The sequence below is a fragment of the Neospora caninum genome, chromosome VIII, assembly GCF_000208865.1.
Source record: "Neospora caninum Liverpool complete genome, chromosome VIII".
In the NCBI taxonomy this organism is placed as follows: domain Eukaryota; phylum Apicomplexa; class Conoidasida; order Eucoccidiorida; family Sarcocystidae; genus Neospora; species Neospora caninum.
Window position 1 is genome coordinate 3709347 of NC_018395.1, and position 19892 is coordinate 3729238.

The 19892-nt window shown below is 54.0% G+C and overlaps 3 protein-coding genes across 3 annotated transcripts; all 3 read left to right on the top strand.

The window, feature by feature from the left end:
- Positions 1-2817: 2817 nt before the first annotated feature.
- On the top strand, positions 2818-3930 carry NCLIV_034740 (SAG3 protein, related; the record flags this gene model as incomplete). Its single annotated transcript, XM_003883676.1, has 1 exon — positions 2818-3930. The coding sequence occupies one exon, from the start codon at positions 2818-2820 to the stop codon at positions 3928-3930; it is 1113 nt and encodes a 370-aa protein (XP_003883725.1).
- A 2880-nt stretch (positions 3931-6810) lies between these two features.
- On the top strand, positions 6811-7923 carry NCLIV_034750 (SRS domain-containing protein; the record flags this gene model as incomplete). The annotated part of the gene is made up of 1 exon (XM_003883677.1): positions 6811-7923. The coding sequence occupies one exon, from the start codon at positions 6811-6813 to the stop codon at positions 7921-7923; it is 1113 nt and encodes a 370-aa protein (XP_003883726.1).
- A 3822-nt stretch (positions 7924-11745) lies between these two features.
- NCLIV_034760 (conserved hypothetical protein) lies at positions 11746-19464 on the top strand (the record flags this gene model as incomplete). The annotated part of the gene is made up of 9 exons (XM_003883678.1): positions 11746-13218; positions 13538-13784; positions 14436-14523; positions 14925-15234; positions 15994-16141; positions 16568-16651; positions 17223-17368; positions 18097-18540; positions 19210-19464. The coding sequence occupies 9 exons, from the start codon at positions 11746-11748 to the stop codon at positions 19462-19464; spliced, it is 3195 nt and encodes a 1064-aa protein (XP_003883727.1).
- Between the last annotated feature and the right edge of the window lie 428 nt (positions 19465-19892).

Consider the following 19892-nt stretch of genomic DNA (forward strand, 5'->3'; position numbering starts at 1 on the left):
GATTACGTGGAAGGGGAAACAGGCACCACAGCTTATGATCCCGAGGACGGCTTCCCCGAGGAGGACAAAATGATTATGTTGGGATGCAGCCTCACGACGGCCTCAGGTGGGGACAGTAAGAAGCAGAACACAACTGTACAGGAGGAGCCTACGTGTAAGGTGAAGGTTGTTATCCCCGCTGGAGGGAGGGCTTCTGCGGCGGCCTCAGGCCCGGGCTCTCCGATGTATGCGTTCGCTGTGGGATTTCACTCTCTTGTCGTTTCTGGTGCATACTTGAGTTGGCTCTAGGCATTTGTGAGAGACAACTTTGTTGTCCAGTTTTGTTTTCATCTCCTGTGGTACGCCTTCGCGGCAGCTCTCTTGTTTGCGCGGTGGTGTGGTGGGGAAACAGGTGGATGGAAGTAAAGCATATCAATCTTGGGTTTTCCGTCGTTTTTTTAAGGAAGTCTATTTCGCTTTACAGACTCTACTTTGAACTGTCGCTTACTAATCCATGCGGGTCCGTCCATCCTTCTGAGGCTCTTGAAATGGACAGCTGAGCACTGCCTGTTGGATGCGTGTTTGGATCGAAGAAGGTAGGCGGTTTCTGGGGTCCGGAGGGGAGCAACTTGTTACCCGCGTCAGTACTCGCCTCTTCTTCCAGGTGCACGTATGAGAAGGTCGCTGCGATCTCTGTTCTATTAGTTGTGTTGTCCGGAATGCGTTATTTCATAATGCATGCCCCTCCTGGAATAGTGGTAGGTATCTTGTCACCGTAGGACAGCCCTCACCCCTGCAACACACGCGCCAGGGTGTGCACAGGCTCTGCATCGCCATTCCAACTGTATCGGTCACACTTAACTCGGTGTCATTTCAAGTGGCAGATGATCACTCAGTCAACACCATGATAAGCTCACTGGCGTCATGGGCGGCGGAGAAATGCTTGAAAGCCTAGATGGTTCTGGGGCTATCACGTCGACAGTTCTAGTGCTGTGGAAGAGGGATGTGTTAAGGGTTGGACTTCGAACACCGATGACCACCTAGAAGGCAACAATGCTGTTCCCGCCCAGAACCACAAGCGAAGGCTGGAGGCAGGTCGGAGAGCGGCAGCAGAATCGGGTTCAGGTGCCGAGATGAAGAGGAATGACTCCTGGGAAGGTCTGACAAAAACTGAAGGGGTGATCAGGACTGAGATGGTGGAGCAGTACGCTTGGTACGTCGAGGAAGTGGAGAAAAATCTCAGGGGGTTAGGCGCACAGCAGATCAACAAAGAGTGGGAAGTGATTATATGAGAAAACACGCCACAGAAGGAGGGAAGATGATACCGAGCATTCCAGGGTCGTTGCTCAGGCTGCTGTTGATTCTGCTGACCGGCATACCAGGAAGTCGTGCGTTTGAGCAGACGATTCAGGCTGCCTGTGGCGCACCAGATATTATTCTTGTTGTGACAGTCGGCCATTAGCAGGACCAAATCTCCAGAGAGAACGAGGATATAGCCGAGCAGGTGATCACATCAGGCAGTTTGGTGCCACGACTGCCGGTGGGATTCGTGGTTTCCCAGGCTGGAGTCGACAGGAGAGATCGTTCGGCGGGCGGTGGAAGTCATTCCAAGGGATGTTCTTCCGTTTCGACAGGATTCCAACACCTGACGCCCTCGAGGTGACTACCGTCTATGAAAATGGCAGCACAGCCTTCCTCTTTTTTTGACACCAAATGGAGAGGAAAGAGTGGGGCTTTGGCGGTTGGGATAACTGAGCTTTCTTCCTGAGATATCTTTCTGCGATGCTTGAGCGAACGAAACAGACACCGTGTTAACAATCAGTTCAGCTGACTGTTCTTCTTGGCGGCCAGTAACAAGTGATGTTTTTCTCAGACTCGTGTGACGTGAGGTGTTCGCGACTGCGGGTGGCCTGTGTCGCCACGCCCGACACGCTATAGTGGCTGACTAGGAAAACGCGACAAATGCGTGTAAAGCCTTAGTTCCCCTTAGCGTTGTGGTTTGCCTTTGTTGCCCCTTTTCTTGGTAGGGAACATGAAGGGCCAAGGCAGTGTCGGGCGAGGCGCACCCTCCTCCTGCCGGCTGATGAAATAGATGTCTGGGTTCGGTACTGCTGTTCCTCGGCGGCGTTGACGTTCTGTCGTGGACGGTTCACGCCTTCTGGATACCAAGATGAAGCGAGCTACGGAACTCAGAAATGACACAGAAAAGGGTTGCGAGAGAGTGGTAAGACGGAACCGTTTGAGCCCAGAATTTTGTTGGTCAGGACCCTGCGCCAGGCAAATGAAAATGCGGCAAAAAAAAGGGACTCCGACACGACTGGCCCAATTCCGCTTAGGTGACCGTCCCCGTTCATCGAGTGAGAGAGAGTGAAGAAACCTGTGGCGATGCATTGCCTCTCCATGCACTTCTTCAGATACACCATAACGCCCTGAGAACAAGTAAGCATAATTCGGACCAAAGCGAAGTAAGTAGAACCTATCTGCGCCTTTGCGTGTTCCTGAGCCTCACGAAAAATTGATTGGTTCGTTTCTCTGCTCATGCACAGATCCCCAGCGAATAGCAAGACGGCGTCGCGTGTGCCACTCTAGTACCCGCCTTTTACTCGCCGCATCGCCACAGTTGGACGATCGACGGTTACAGAAGCGGGCGAATCTGCCGCCGTCCGTCAAGCTGGGCCACCCCCCAGGGCATGCTCTGTTCCCCGAAGGACTGAGGACATATTTTCCTGATTCCTGACCGTCACTGGTTTCAATAGCAGTTTCTCTCCTCGGCTTGTCAACCCTTTTTCTCCATCGAGGTGTTTTGTTGACGCACGTCTAGACGGATATTTTGGAGCCATGGAACGCAAAACTTTGTTTTCACACCTGGCGCGGCCGGCGGTTGGTCTGTTTTTTCTTCTTTTCGTATCATGTCTGTGCTTGTCGTTGATGGCCATGGAAGAGATTTCTACGACAATCAAGCCAACGTGCACGGTCCTGCATAATCGCACTGAATGCGTTTGTGGTGACAGGGAAGCTGATGAGGAAGCACCGGAATCCACCAACAGCGCATCCCTCACAGGGTCTAAAAATACAATTAGCATCGAGTGTCCTGAAACATATGATTTTGTGCCCACCGAAAACACGAAGGTATGCTCTGTGAATGAAGGTAACAATGTACCGGACCTGGGAACCTGCAATCAAGGCAACGTCAAAATTGAAGCGTTCTTAAATCCAGTCCCAGCAAGTCCGCCACAGTGGAGCGCAAGCGACGCCAATACAACGCCGCATTCTTTATCCCTTCCACCATCTAATTTTCCATTGACTGACAAGAAATTCTTCGTAGGTTGCCTAGAAAAAAAACCCCATTTGAACAGCCATGTGCGAAAAGCCCCGGCTAAGAAATCATGCGTGGTGACTGTGCAAGTGGAGGCCAAGAAATCGTCGCTGCACGAGAACGTCCTCACTTGCGGCTACGGCGCAAACAGCAACACCGAAAAAACACCGGTGGCGACACTGACTTCCGACAACAACGCACTGACTATCGTTTGCGGCTCAGAAGGCCAACTGCATCCGAGTGGGACATCGACGACTGCCTTCCTCTGCGACATCTCCACAGAGGAGTGTTCGACAGCCGTAGAACTGACTCACGTATTTCCTAACGTCAAAGAAGCCTGGATTACAGTGGAAGGGGAAACAGGCACCAACAAGCTTGTGATCCCCGAGGATGGCTTCCCTGAGGAGGACAAAATGATTATGTTGGGATGCAGCCTCAAGACGGTCTCAGGTAATGACAATAAGAAGAAGGAGAACACAACTGTACAGGAGGAGCCTACGTGTAAAGTGAAGGTGGTTATCCCTGCTGGAGGGAGGTCTTCTGCGACGGCGTCAGGCCCGAGCTCTCCGATGTTTGCGTTCGCTGTGGGATTTCTATCTCTTGTGGTTTCTGGCGCATACTTGACTTCGCACTAGACATTTGTGAGAGGCGACTCTGTTATCCAGTTTTGTTTTCATCTTCTGTGGTATACCATCGCGGCAGCTCTTTTCTTTGCGCGGTGGTGTGTTGGGGCAACCTTTACATGGGAAGTGGTGTATAGTGGTTTTGGTCTTTTCGCTGAATTACCATCCGCTTTTTTCTCTCTTGCAAACTCTTGTGTGCGTTGTCTCTTCCTAATGCATGCGGGTTGTGCCATCCGTCAGAGGCTCTAGGGATGGGCAATTCAGCAGTGTCTGTTAATCGTCGGGTGGGGATCAGAGAAGACAGACTGTGTTTGCGAACTGGAAGCAACCTGTTCCCCGGGACAACTCTCTCCTCGCCTTCAACGTGCACATATGAGAAGCTTGCTTCATTCATTGCTACAGTAACTGAGGCATCCCCAGTCCGCCGTTTCATAATTCATGCTCGTCCTGGGATCCTGGTGGGCAAATTGTCACCAGAAGAGAACCTTCAAATTCCGCAACGCAGGCCCGAGTGGGTGTACAGGCTCTGCCAGGACTTTCCAAATGTATCATTCACATGCAACGGCGGTGTCAAGTCATTCCAAGAGGCCGAAGACCACCTGCTCAACACAAATGATAAGCTCGATGACGTTTTGGTAGGGCGAGATATGCTTGATAGGCCATGGTACTGGGGCTATCATGCCGTCAGTTGTATGGCTGAGAAAGAGGGATGCGGTGAGGGATGGACTTCGAAACCACCGGCCGCCTGGTAGGCAACAGAGCCGGTCTCCCCCAGGACCAGTTGCGCGTCGACAAACGGTAGAAGCATCTGGTTCCGGAGGGGGATGTGGGCAAGAATGAGCCATGGGAGACACTAAGAGGATCTGCAGTGATGACCAGGGCGGAGGAGTTGGAGCAGTATGCTTGCTACATCGTGGAAGTAGAGAATGCTGAGGGGGTTAGGCACACAGCAGATGAACGGCAAATGGGAACAGATCAAAGCAGGAAACACACCACAGAAGGAGGGTCAATCATCCTGAGCAGGCGAGTGTCGTTGCTCAGGCCGCTGTTGAATCTGTTCGCCGGCGAACCAGGAAGCCGTGCGTTTAAGCTGAGGCTTCAGGCTGCATGTGAGAGTCGAAACAGTCATCTTGCTGTAGAGAGTCGGTCATCAGTATGCACGAGGCCAGAGAGAGAACGCGGAGAAACACAGGCAGGTGAATACAGGAGGCAGATAGTTTCCACGAAGGCACGTAGGTTTCGGTTTCCAAGGCCGGAACCAACAGGAGAGATCATTCGTCGGGCCTTGGAAGTCTTTCCATCGGACGTTCTCGAACACCGACAGAGTGGCGAGACATGACACGCTATAGTGGTGTCATTTTTGCAAATACTGCGGGGGGGCGGGGAGTTTGGGGCATCTTCTATTTGTCCGTGAATTTAAAGAAAATAATGGGGATTGGTGGGTAACGTTAACTGACTTCCCTCTTGACGTACATTTCTGTGTTGCCTGTGCAATCTACCCAGAAACCCTGTGCAACTGCATTCAACTGAATGTTGTTTAGGGCAATCAGAAAGAGGTGAAATTTTTTTGCAAGCTCCTGTGACGAGAGTTGTTCCCAATGTCGAGTGCACGGTCTCGCCGCCTCCATGGAGCTGGAACGGCTGACAAGGCGAGCACACCAAATGAATGGAGACTCAGCTTCTCTTGTTTCCTCTCCTCCCGCGTCAGAAACGGACTGAACTTCGAATAAACACTCTACGCTGGTTTCTTGCGATAAGAGCATGGTTTCTACGCTGTACTGGTACGGCCGAACAGTGGATAGGAGCGGACGAAGGTTCAAATGAATAGATGCCGGGAGAAGAACCTCCGAACGAAACAGACCTGCACATTCGTGTCGAACACTGGAAGCGCAAGTGCGTTTGCGACAGTCATCACTCGGGATTTTCTTAGAGAGCCTGACCGTGACTGTGATACCGATGTGTTTTTTTTCACGGCGAATCCCAAGCGTTTTTCGAGTTCAATGGATGGAGGGGCCATGTCTGCACTGGGTGTATGCGTTGGACCCCAGTTCAACACCTGAATGTGACTAGTTCCTCATTGGAGATCCTGTCGGTTCTGCCTTTTTCGTGGTCGCTAAATGAACGGACAAGACAGTGCTGGGGCAGGAGCACTCTAGTTCTGTCTAAGGAGAGGAGGGTCCGTGTTCGGGAACGGTGCTTGACTATGGCACTCAGGTTTTGCCTGTTCTTCCTCGCTGGTCGTCGACATAGAGGGTCTTGGATACATTGAGTCCAATCAAAAAAAGGTTACTAGGGAGTGACACGATACACTTTTTGTGTGAGTCCTGGAATTTATTTCGGGACCCCCCCGCCCTGACAAATGAATAGAGTTCTTAGCGCCCTGGGCACACTTGCCCCCCCTTAGTTAGGCGACCCGCCCCGGTATAGAGAGGGGTACTGGGAAGCCGTCCGCGCTTCAGGCGATCGACTGCCACCACATTCCATTTCCCACGTACACAGAAACTCCCTGGAAGAAACTGAGCATAAATCGGATCAAACGAGAGTAAGTAGAGTCTATCTGAGCTCTTTCTATATTGTCCTTGGCCCTGCGAAAAAAATGGTCGGCTCGTGATCTGAGCACAGGCACCGCCCCCCAAGAAAAAGTGCAGGACAGGGTAGGGTGTACGACTCTCGGGGAGGTGGACGATCGAGACCTCGAAAAACCGACGAATTTGTCGCCGTCCATCAAGCTGGGTTACACCCCAGCACGGGCACTGATTCGCCGTAGGTGAACATATTTTCTGGGACCCTTATCATAACACGCGGTTCAATAGCTGTTTTACTTCAAGGCACATCGGCCGCGTTGCTTCGAGGGACTTGTGGATTTACATATAAACTGGTTTTTTGGCAGTCATGGAGCGGAACCCTTTCGTTGCAAGGCTGGGGGGTCCGGCGTGTGGCGTGTTGTTCTTTCTTTTCGTCACATGTCTGTGCCAGGCGTCGAGGGACATGAAAGACCAGGCGACGGCAATTGATCCTAATTGCGGGGATTCAGATAATGGTATTGAGTGCGTTTGTAGTGAGCCCCCCGCAGGCACGGATAGAGTAGCGGAATTCACTCCCGACGCATCTCTATCAGAGTCGAAAAATACAATTAGCATCCAGTGTCCCAACCAATACGAATTCAGGCCCAGTGAAAAATCAATGGTATGCACAGTGGGTAAAGATGGAAATGTGACGGACCTGGAACAGTGCGGATCAGCCAAGAAGGAAGAAATTAATGGTCTCTTGAATCCAGGCCCAGAACCCCCGCTGCAGTGGAGTGAAAGCGGCACCAGTGCAAAGAAGCGTTCATTGACACTGCCACAACCTAATTTCCCATTGATTGACAAGAGATTCTTCGTAGGATGCTTATCAGAAGGTGCCAGGGACAGAGCTCTGTCGCGCTCGAACAAGAAATCCTGTGTGGTGAATGTGCAAGTGGAGGCCAAGAAATCGTCGCTGCACGAGAACGTCCTCACTTGCGGCTACGGCGCAAACAGCAACACCGAAAAAACACCGGTGGCGACACTGACTTCCAACAACAACGCACTGACTATCGTTTGCGGCTCAGAAGGCCAACTCCATCCGACTGGGACACCGACGACTGCCTTCCTCTGCGACATCTCCACAGAGAAGTGTTCGACAGCCGTAGAACTGACTGACGTGTTTCCTAGCTTCAAAGAAGCCTGGATTACAGTGGAAGGGGAAACAGGCACCAACAAGCTTGTGATCCCCGAGGATGGCTTCCCTGAGGAGGACAAAATGATTATGTTGGGATGCAGCCTCAAGACGGTCTCAGGTAATGACAATAAGAAGAAGGAGAACACAACTGTACAGGAGGAGCCTACGTGTAAAGTGAAGGTGGTTATCCCTGCTGGAGGGAGGTCTTCTGCGACGGCGTCAGGCCCGAGCTCTCCGATGTTTGCGTTCGCTGTGGGATTTCTATCTCTTGTGGTTTCTGGTGCATACTTGACTTCGCACTAGACATTTGTGAGAGGCGACTCTGTTGTCCAGTTTTGTTTTCATCTTCTGTGGTATACCATCGCGGCAGCTGTTTTTTTTTGCGCGGTGGTGTGTTGGGGAAACATGACCAGGGAAGTAAGATACATCGTTCTTGGGTTTTTTGTCGTGTTTTTAAGAAAGTGTATTTTCCTTTACAGACTCTACTTTGACGTGTCACAAATCAACGGGTTTGCCCATCCGTCATGCCATGAATGTTTCAGTTTATATTGAAAAGGGGGATCTTCGGAAGCGCAGATTAAGTCTGCAGCGCGGACGGAAAATCTATCGTATTCCTTTGCGAGGATGAACATATCCGTCGCTGAGGGCCTTCAGTGGGTTCAAAGTGGCACGGAGTCTCGTAGAAAGAGATGTGTACCATAAATAGGGTGGGATTCCTTTATGTTTGGAGGCTGAAAAGTCAGGCTTTCGAATACATTGTTTCTCTGACGGACTGAAATGAGTCCTCGCGGAGGATCTGTTGTCGCTTCTGCTGAAGAGTGATTCACGGAGTGCCCAAATCAGCCATGCAGCAGATGGTGACCACGCACGTAAACGAATGCATCGATGTAGACGTTGTGTTGCATGAATGTGCTTTGATCGTTTTGATGACTGAATGGGTGTATCACCGTCCTGTAAAACAGTGTTGTGCAGAGGAGAAATATTTTGTAGACGACAGATTGCCCATGCACCGCCTGAAGACACCGTACTGTCACATGCAGGTTTGCAGAGAGGATAAGTCTCACAAAAATGTACAGTACAAATTCTCTCCTGGATCGAAAGGGTGCACGCCCGCCCCTGAACCCCGCAGCCCAGTTGCGTTAGTTACGGGTCCTGCGGAGAAGATCCAGCGACGGTAAAACACTCTAGGTCGTGCTTGCTTGTTTCCGATGGCACATACCGATCACCGCTGACACGCTTGCAGAGCTCTCCTGTAAGTACCCTTTGGATGAATGTAACCCTTTCGCCAGCACTTTTGTCGGGAGACTGAGTTCTCTGCATACCCGCAGGAGCAATCCAGTTACTCATCTTCGAACCATAGCACCACAAACACCTGCAGGCAACACGCAGGATAGAGAACGCATACAGTAAGACGTTGCTTTGCCGTCCGACCTCCTAGAAAGGCACGCTCTCTGATGCCAGTCCAGATACCCTCAACAAGGAAAGAGGAACTGGTCCATTCAAGACGATTCCCATGAAACTGCTGGTTTGACGTGCATTTCCAGGCCGCGCAAGTTTGGTACCCGGCGGTGACCCCGCCCCTCGAGTGTGGCTACCGCCGTTTTCGCAAACTGGGGTCGGAAAGAACGGGAACTATCGCATTTTTGCGTAAGGTACGGAATTTGCCAAAGTCTTCTTGTGTGGAAGCGTGCGTCTCGTCTCGCCTGTGCTTTGCTCGTGAGTCACCACGGCTCTGCCTCTCTGCTTCGTGCACGGCTGGCGACGGTTTACCGTTTATAAGCCTCTGAGGTCGCGCAGTCCCCTATCTGGCGAACACCGTTCCGGTGGCGCCAGAAGCGATGAGTCTTCTCGTTTTGGGGGGACTTGCACATCGTGTTGGGATGGACTTGTTCCTCTCTGGATGCCCGTCCTGACCAACCTCATTCCCTCAGCTGCCTGGCTTCGTCTGCCGTTTTCCAGGTCTTTGCAAACGGGCCGTTTCGCTAGGCGGTACACACTTTTCCATTTCTGCAGCCTGCGTTGAAAGCTGGCAGGCAGGTGGTGCCTGAGTGGACGGCTGAGACGTCGTCTCCTTGCCGCCTTTTCTTCTTGCAGTTGGACTATGCGTGCGTGCACTGTTTCCAGCTGAATGTTCCTTCAGGTATGGGAGGTTTTTTCGCGTGCTGCTTTGCATGACCAGGAAACTGTTCAGAATATTTCTAGCTCATCTCTTCCCAGTCCTTCCTTTTCCCCCCCTCCCTCCACTTCACAGACCCGCTCTTCTTCCTTCGGGCCGTCGTCTTCCTCCCCGACTCTATCACGGAACTGAACGCATGCGTCCTTTTCCACCCGGCTTTCATTTCCCTGCCATCTGCGTCTCCGTCCCGGACTTCTCGTGAACATCTGAGGACATTCGTCACCCTCCTGGAGACAGACAGGACGAAAACGGCGTGAGGGAGGCATTCGAGAGAACTGGGGGAAGACATCCGTACACTGGGAAAAAGGAAGGATCCGGCTTTTGGAAGGGGGGGGGGGTGGACGCTGAGGACTCCTCTCCTTCGTTCGCGTACGCTCTCACGTACCCCCCTTCTCTGGTTGCATCTTCCTGTCGGCTCACAGCCGTTGAATGCTGTTTCTCTGGAAATCTTCGCTTTTCACCATGAACTAACTGCGCTGCACGTGCCGGTGCCTCTGGCATGAGCTGCGGCGGTCGAAAGAGCGAAGGCCGGGCACTAAAGTTTTTTCGTCGCGTAGGTTGGCATGCTTGTGAAGAGTCCATCCGCCTCTTCCTACGAATGTCTTTTCGGAACGTCTTCGATTCAAGCCGGGAAAAATGGCGAGCCTCGAGGACGTCACACCACACATGGCGACGGGATCGCGTGTGCTGTAGAGATCAGGGAAATTGCGGTTTTTCCTCCAAGCAAGTCTCTCTTCTCTGCGCTGTACCGGCGCATGTCTCAAGGCTGGTCACAGTAGTTACAGTGGCTTTGCCGCCCTATCGCGTTCGTTTTCCCTCTCTTGTCGTTTGTCCTTCCGTTAAGTTGTTTCCCGTCGCCGGGACAGTCTGTCCTCGACGCCCTCGCCTCGGCGACTCCCGCGACTGCCTTCGCCTACCTCTTTCTCCTGTCTTTTACCCTTTTTCCCCTCACGCGAGCTCACCTTCCGGAAAACTGCTCCCTGGTGACAGTTTTTCTCGAGCACACTTCCTTCCCTCTCAGCTCGGTCAAAAACAACAGAAAACTCGGCAAAAACAGATGGCGTTTGAAAGCTCTCCAAGGGAGACGGCCACTTTTTTTTCTGTTCTGAACACGGAGACCAGGGGGTGACCATCAGCGTTCGAGCATCCGATTGTTTCTCTCTCTCCAGACTCCCCACCTCCGTCCTTCGCTCTCTTCGATGTGCGCCACAGATTCCGGCCCCCCCAATTCTCTTTCCATCTTCCGTGTCTCTGCCCAACTCCCCGCCGTTAGTTTTCGAATCCGTTTCAAATGCGGGACGGGTCACAATTTCGCAGCGCCTTCCTCGCTTTCCGGTCCTCGTCTTCAGCACTTCACTTCTCGTCTGTCGTCGTTTTCCTTCTGGATCTCTGCTGTGTTTCCCGTTCTCGTCCTTGGTGTCTTCCGTAAGCGTTCCGGTGGCCTCGCTTTCTGCCGGGTTTTGCCGTCTTTTCGCCAGTGAATTTCGTCTTCTCTTCAGCGCCCGCGGCTTCGCTTTCTGCCGGGTTTTTGCCGTCTTTTCGCCAGTGAATTTCGTCTTCTCTTCAGCGCCCGCGGCTTCGCTTTCTGCCGGGTTTTTGCCGTCTTTTCGCCAGTGAATTTCGCCTTCTCTTCAGCGCCCGCGGCTTCGCTTCCGTGCCTTCCTTTTGCGGGGGTGTGACGTGTGCTCCTTCGCCGCGCCGCTCACGACTGGACGGAGACCCACCGCTCTCTCGTCTCTCCTTCGAGACACCTGCTGATCTTGCTTCTCCCCAGAAACTTTTCGCGCCTGGATATTTCCGCACGGAGCTCGCCTGTCCCGTACCTCCGCCGCTCCCGGTCCTTGCACGAGAACGAGAAAGAGAGTGACAGAGAGAACGCGCAACAGAAAGGGAGACCTGGATCTCTCCTTGCTCATTCCTCTCTGTTTTCCTTCTCGAGTTGGGCGAGGATGGGACGCACGGGCGACGCTGAGGGCTCGCCCGACGCGCCTCTGTCTAGTGCAGGCCTCGCGGGCGTTTCCCGAGAGGCGCCCGGCCGCGCGCCGCGCGAATCGCGGAGAGAGAAGGTGGAGCGGGAGCATGGCGCGGCGTCTGGGGCTACTCCGACCGACGACGCCTGCATCGAGGCGGGCAACGGAGAAGAGAACGGAGATCCAGAGGCTGGGACGGGGCGAGAGAGCGCAGAAGCGGCGCGCGAGCACGAAGGGCCGTTTGCCGCCGAGACAGAAGAAGACGTCGATATGGAAGAGCCGTTGCCTGCCGCAACGGGAGACGGTGGGGACGGGAACGCCCATTTCCCTCAAGAAGAGGCTGGCGCTTCCCCGGGGCGTTTCGCATCCACGGGGGAATCCGGGACGCCGTCTGTATCGGTACCGTCTCCACTGTCGGGCTTTTCCGGAGGCGACTCTGGGGGCTGTTCCGCAGCTTTTGCTCTGAGCAGCGAGGTCGCGCCTTCCGCGCGGTGTCGCGCGCCAGAGAAGGGCGACGCCCCCGCGTCGGAGCCGGGAATGGAGGCGGAAACGGGTGAGTTTTCGCGGCTTTTTCACGCCGAGCCTGGTCCGTCTTCGGCCCCGACCCTGGCTGACCCAGGAGTCTCCACTGGCTCTTCGGGTGGCGAGGCCAGTGTCGCGCCTTCGTGTTCCGACTTCTCCGCTGCGGGAGCGTCGAGTGCACCCGAAGCGCTCGCAGAGGCATCCGCGTCGCCTGCCTCGTCTGTCAGTTCCCCAGACGTGTCTCCAGCTGACTCTCCGCCTCCTCAGACTTCCTCTCCCGCCGCGTCGCCTGCGTTTCCCAGCGCCTCGGCTGGTCGCCCTCTGTCTCGCGCGGCGGCGAGAGCAGGCGTGAACATGACTGACGCTCTTCCTCCGGGGCTGCGGCCTGACATTCTTCTTCACTCGCCGCCCGAAGTCGTTCGCCAGTATGTTGCTGAGCACTTTGCGCATCTCCACTTCTCGGAGAAGAAGGCGCTGCTCGCCGGGGGCGAAGACTCGGGCGACTCGAGCGAGGAGAGCGAAGAGGAGAAGGAAGACTGTGGAGACCGCGACAAGGAGGGAGTTTCGAAGCGAGAGGTGGCAGGCCGGAGAGACGGTGAAGAGGAGGCCGAGGGCTCGAGTTCCGAGGGCGGGAACCTGCGAGGGCCAGCGGCGAACGAAGGAGAGTCGGACGCCGTCGCACAGGCAACTGCCTCTGGGGAGACGTGCGGGGAGGGAGAAGACGCCGTTTTCGGAGGAGAGAAAGCCGCCAAGCTCCGAGAGATGGCGATGAAGGCGAAGCAGAGCGCGAGGGGTTCTTCGAGTCTCCGCGGCGAGGGAAAGAAGAGACGAAAGCTCGAGACTGACAGCGAAGAGGCCCCGCGCTTGCACCCTGTCAACTCCCTCAATCTGAGTTGCAGGAGAGTGAAACTCTACGAAGTGGACGACACGGTAAGTCGGGAGAGAGAGGAGAACTGGGTTTCGGCACAGGCGCCACGGTTTTCAAGACTGCCGTCCGCGAGGTTCTTTCTGTGCGCGTAGACCGCGGCTTCGCGTAGGTGTGCGGACGGCGCAAACATCGACACTTGTAGGTAGTGCCGTCGCTGCGGGAGGGGGCCGGGCGCTGAAATGAGCTTCCTCGTTTCAGACCGAAACCCCGTGTCTGAAAGAACGCGTTTCGCTCTGTGGCGTGAAGCGCGGGTCGCCGGAATCCGCGCCTGTCCCGCCTCGCGACTGTCTGCGGGCTCCTCTCTGCTCCTGTCTCCGCCAGGGCCGCTGGATCGACAAAGGAACTGGTCACTTCTACGTCACTGAGGGGAGCGGCACGGCTGCAGGCGACGGCGGGGCGCGAGAAGAAGAGCTGTCGAGGCTCTATCTCGAGCGGGACGGAGGCGAGGGACGCAGAGACGAAGATGACGAAACAGGCATGGCTCGGCTTATAGTCGAAGACGAAGAAAACGGGAAGGTCTACGTGGATACGGCGATTGGCAACAACTACGCGTACCAGCACCAGAAAGGTGAGCCAGTGGTGCAGAAGGGAGAAGGGGAGCGAGGGTGCGCGAGGGCGACAGAGACGAGGTTACAAGGAGAGCGACACCGAGGCCGAAAACCTGGGAACGAGGAAGGGAGGGGGAGAGGAGGAAAGAACCGAGTCGATAAAAGACAAGGCGGGGAAGCGTCCAGGAGACTGCGCGAAGAAAAAAGCGAGAGTGGGGGGAGGCGAGAAACGGGAGGAACGCGAAACGGAGAGGGACGAAAGCAGGGAATGAGGCTCGTGGGGCACACTTGCGACGAACCCGAGACGACTCCCACTCCCCCCCGCGTTTCTCTCTTCAGTGGTAGACCGCGGCCGTGTACGTCGTGGGCGAGTCAAGAGCTCGCAAAGAGGTTCACACGTTGAACATCCGTTCTCCAGTCAGGTTGATGGATACCTGAACGGTGTTGAACGCGGTTCACCACGTAAACGGGCGTCTCCAAAGTATCGAGATCGAGAGCGGCGTGGTGACAGGATAAGGAACCGCTTAGGAGGCGCGTCTCGGCAGCGTGCGTCACTCGATCCGGAGTGGGAGGGAGAAAGGATTCCACGGCAGGAGGCGCTGAGAGGCCTTCCTCGTGCAAGAGTCTCGCACGTCTCCTGGTGTGTCTGTTTGGCCTCTCTTTTTTTCTAGACTCGATCATTACCTGGCAAGAAGGCCGAACGGGCGACGTCTACCGGGCCTTGTCTTTTCAGCATCCCCATGGCTGCTTCGCCTGCTGGTACGTGCCGTTCAAGAACGAAGAGCGAACGAACCAGAGGGGAGGGGAAAACAGTGGCGAGTGTGTGCCGCCCTTCGGAGTCGACAATCTGGACAAACTTTGCACCTTTTCACCCATCGAGGAAGCCTGCTACCGACGTTTCTGTCTGTCGATCTGCGGAGTGTCTCACAGTGGATTCTGTGCATTCGAGTGAGCGAATCTCCCCCGCTTCTGGACGGACTCTGTTTGGCGTCTTCCCTTCCAAATTCCCTTCTGGCAAGATAACTCTCTCCGTCCCTTCAACCCGTTTTTTCTTTCGTTCTGTCTCACCCCCTGTCGCTCTCGCTCTCTCGCGCCTGTCCAGTTGCGTGTCTTGCCGCACCTTCTCTGCGTCTTTTTCTCTCCTCGCCGCGCGCTTTCAGGAGCTACCTGACCCTGAAGGCACCCGACCGCTGCGCCGGAGGAACGGAGGAGGAAGAGGAGGAGGAAGAAGGCGACGACAGACCGCTCAGCGCAGCCGAAGACGAAGAGCGGGAATGCGGCCGCCGTCAGGGGGCGTTGGGGCGATTTCGGCGTAGCGAAGAAGGGAGAGACGAACGCGACGAAGACGAAGACGAGGCAGGCGTCGACCCCCTCGTCGGTCTCGACGGCGCGGACTCGATTCCGCACCATATCCTCGAGACGCCGAACGAAGACAACTTACACATGCTCATGACGCGAATGGAATTCGACGTAAGCGAGGCGAAGAATGAAGCTGCCTCACATGAAACATCGGCGAAACGAGAGAGACGCTCTCTGGCGTTTCCATGCGCGGGAGCCTTTCTTGACGTCTCTTTTCTGAAGAGTTATTACGCTTCCGGAGAAGGGGAAAAGGGTGGCAAGAGCGATCTCCCATCTTTCGTGCATTCGAAAACCGGAATCGCATGCACGTTTCATCGGGAACTGCCAGGTGACTTCGCGTTTGCCTTTTCCTTATTTCTGGACCTCCGTGGTTCTGCCTCGAGTGATCGCTTCCTCACTGCCTGATGGCTGCGCTACCCCTGCTCGCCAGTCTGTCTCTCTGCATCGATTTCTTCATCGATCCGAGAAGATGTTCCAGCTGCGCTAGTGCCCGAGCCTCCCCTGTTTGCCCCGTGTCACGCTTTTCTGGTGTGTCGTCGATGTACAAGTCCCTCCAAAAATGTCGACAGGACGTGTGCGTCTCTATCTCCGAATCAATTTGCGGTTAGTGCCTGCCCAGGGGCCATGTTGTGGGGGGACCGAAATCCGCAATTCGGTTGAGGGATAGACTGGATGCGCCGAAAAGGGTGAAACCTTCGGGGGAGACGCCTAGCGCCCGTTCCGCGTCTCTCTGTGGTATCAGCAGGCGACGACGCAGGCTACGCTGCGTGTTTTACGGATTCTTTCGTCAGGATGTTTACAGCTCGCCCTCCGCGCGAAAGCTTGAGGGTTTATTGAATGCGGAGTACTTTCGTTCTGTCTGCACTGCAGCTGCCGCATCCTCAGACGGGGGAACTTGTGTTGCTGGATGTCCTCGGGCGGCACTGGCTGTATCTGCTCTTCGCGTTTATGCGGAAATGCATCGCCGCCGACAAAATCGAGCAGCTGAAGCAAATCGCCTTTATCATTCGAAAAATGCGTAGGCGAAAACAAACGCACCCGAAACTATATCTACCTACCTATCTACCCATCTACCTATCTATCTTTGTATGTACACTGTATCCACTTTGTCGGGGACAGTGAAGAGATATATTTACATGCTCATTAGTATCTGTCTATAAGTAGCGTATTACATATATCAAGTGTGTAGTGTGGATGTGCATATATATATATATATGCATGCATATGGGCATCAGCGCGTACCATGCTATGGCCCGAGTAGGGATTTGCGAAACTGTGAGGATGAGCTGCCTCTGAAAAGAAGTGTTTTTCTGGGGCTCTTCTGGAAAATGGATGCCGGGTGGTTTCCGCGACCGGTGTCCGAAGACATGCCAGGCGCAGACAGAGATGATTTGTTTTTTTCCCGGCACCTTTGTGTATGGTTTTCGTCTGTTTGCCTCCGTAGTGGTGTTCTGGAGCGGTCACATCGACGCCTTGGAGGTTCTTCTCAGCGACGAATTTTGGCCAGATGTCCTCAAGTCCCTCGAATGTAAGAGAAGCCTCCGGTCGCAGAAGACTCACAGGAAGGATGCGTCGATAGACGGTGTCTATCTCTTTGATGAGAATGACGTCTCTCCCCTCGCGTTGCGCTTCGTGTTTCCAACGTGGCAGACGTGCTCTGCAGACGGAAAGGCAGAAACCCCGTGATTCGGATTTGCGTCTTGGGCTTCTTCTTGAATTGGTCTTCCATACAGCAGCTGATGGACCTTCTCTGTTTGCCTGTTTCCGTTCCTCTTTCTTCTCCTGCATGCGTCGTCCCACACGCAGGTTGATCTACTCACCTCCGCATGTGCACAGCTGTCTGTTCCACACAACACATAGCCTCTGCGTGTGCGTGCAATCTGCTTCGTTCAACAACCTGCCTGCCTTTTGTCTCAGTCCCATATATAGATGCATAATGTATATGCATATATATGTATATATACACATGTATGTAGGTGAACAAATGTATGTGTGTCGGAGTGATGCGGGTGTGAGTGTTTTTGGCTCTGCGCAGTGAATGCGGCATTGTTTTTCTGGCGGACACTTTTACCACTGTCCGTTTTCCGCGTTTTTTGCAGACGACCAAGACTTGCTTCATCAAGGCATGGAGATGCGACACAGCGAGTTCTTTTCGCAGCGCGCGCAGTTCCACAACGTCGTCCAGCTGGAGGACCCGGTTTTCACCAGCCACGTCCACCTCCACTACAGACTCATGTATCTCAAGGTAAGCGAAGGAGAATCGACTCATCTGGGTTTTCTGATGAACAGGCAGGAGAAAGAGACACACGACCATTGGTCAGAAAGCGAAGAGTCGCCTCGGCGCCTGCTGCGTCCCGGCACAGACCGACGGGCACAAACAGGCCAGCGTTCCCGGAAACCGCGAACCAAGCACACAATAAAAACAAGTCTTATATTTTGAGTATGTGTACACATATATTGAACCGCGACCGCACGTGAATCTTGCTCCTGAGCGTGCATCTTCCAAGCGAGAAGAAAGACAGTTATGCATTCGTATTTACGAGAGTATTTGAACGTTTCTTATCGGCGTATACCCGTGCCCCATGCGCGTGAATATATGGTATATGGGTGTTTCTCGTAATATCTCTCTATACATTAATACATATATATATATATATATATATGCATATATATATGCATGCAGATACTCGTCGGTGGAAAGTGATAGACGAGCGTTTGTATAGGGCCCCTTCTTAACATATCGGGCATGCGCAGAAAATTGGCTCCCGTCCACTCGGCTTTGTGTTCACGGAGAAAACCCTTCCTCTCCTGTACGAAGAAGCATTCTGCGAAGCCAAGCACTAGACTGTTTTCAAACGCAAGCTCGACACATGCATCATGCATCTGCCTCTAAACTCAAAATCCACCTACATCCATATATATATATATATATATATATATATGCGTGTGTGTGTGTGTGTGGTTTGTGTGCAGGATGTGGCCATTACAAGGTATTTGGATGAAGCTGCGATAAATCGTCTTCAGTCGGTTTTGGCGTGTAACATCCAAGAGGTTTTGCGGCTACTTCTTCGGGACTGTCCCTCGCCGCCCGCCTGTCCGTCTTCGCCTTCTTCTTTCTCTTCGTATTCCTCCCACAGCCTCACGGGCGCGCCGTCGGGGGAGACTCTCAACTCCTCCTGCTTCGCCGTGTTGCGCGAGAGACTCAGCGAGGACTTCATGGCGGCGCTTTTTCTCCGCGAACTTCTGCAAAACCTGTCGAAACTGCTGCAGCAACAAATGCTCGAGAAACACTCGATTTTCACGCAAATTAAACAACACATGATCGTCCTCGAACTGCGCGGAATTCTCGACGGCACCTCCGCCGCAGTCGCCAACTGGAACCAGGTGTTTTTGCCTCTCAACAAAAAAGCTGAAGAGGTAAACCACACACGAAGACGAAAGCCCGCGCAGGCAATTGTATATGGACAAATAAACATATATGTGAATATAGGTATATATATATATATATATATTCCTCGGGAGCATGTATGTACAAAAGTGGATAAACCTGTCTCAGTCTGTGAAATTGTCTGAGAGCAACGGTAGAGGTTTTGGGTGGCATGGGAAAATGCGAGGCCGGTTTCTTCCGTTCTAAAGAGTGTCTAGGAATTCGGTTCAGAACTCAGAGGAGACTCTTCGAGGGCCCCTTTCCTGCGCTCGCTGATAGTGCAAGTGCTTCGCCATTCGATCAACCTCGGGCCATCTACAGTTGAGTTCTTATTCGCTCGTACGCTTCTATTGGTTCAAAGTGCCATCACGCAGAGAGCGAAAGCCACTCTGTCGATCCGTGCCACCATTCACCTCACACTCACCGTTTCTCCACTCGCCTTCATGCATTTTCTTTTCCCTTTCTGTCCTGCGCTCTGTCTCCCTTCCTCTCCCTCTCTCCCTGACTCTCCGTTGTTCTCTTTCTCTCCTTCTCCCTCTCCTCACTCTCCCTCACCTCACTCTCCCTCACCACACTCTCCCTCACCACATGCGCGCGTCGTCTTGACACAAGGAACAAACACCCGCGGGCTGCTCTTTCCGCGACGCCGTGTGAAGCAGGTAAGTGCCGTCGAGAGGCTGGAGCGATCCGTGGACGAGAAGGTAGGGGTGATCCACCGCTTGGCGGAGGCGACTCAACAGATCGAAAATGTGGGCAAAATTGTGGAGAACGGTTCCAGCTTCGACGTAGGCATCCTGGCAAAGCCGGGAGACAGACGCCGCACACACACACACACACACACGTGTGCGTTGCGCAGCATGCGCAGCCTCGCTGTCGCGTTCACCACCGCGGGGTGGGGTGCCTCAACCATCTGAGCTCCCCCTCCTCAGGCGCCTGTCTCTGCACGCGTTCGTCTTTGACTGCCGGCTCATCCTCCTTTTTCTGCCCCGCTCCTTACCTCTCTTCCTGCCTCCCCTTCCCGTCTTTCTCCTCCGGATATCTTTGCCCATCGTCCTGCTCTTCTCTTCCGACCACGTCCGAGCAGATCTTTCCCGCGTCTATCTCCCCTTCTCCCTTGGCCTTCCTGCCTCCTCCGGACTGTTCCTTCCCTCTCCCTACCGCTTCTCGTTTCTCACGCTCCTCAATTTCTTGCAACATCTGTCTGACCTTGCACACGACTTGCGGACTTTCAATCGCCTTTTGCAGCAGGCCATGAACGAAGGCAGTCAATTCCTCTTAGGAAAAGCGGGACTCAGTCGAGCTCGTTTCTCCTGCAGCGTCTCTAGATCGTTTCGCGCCTTTG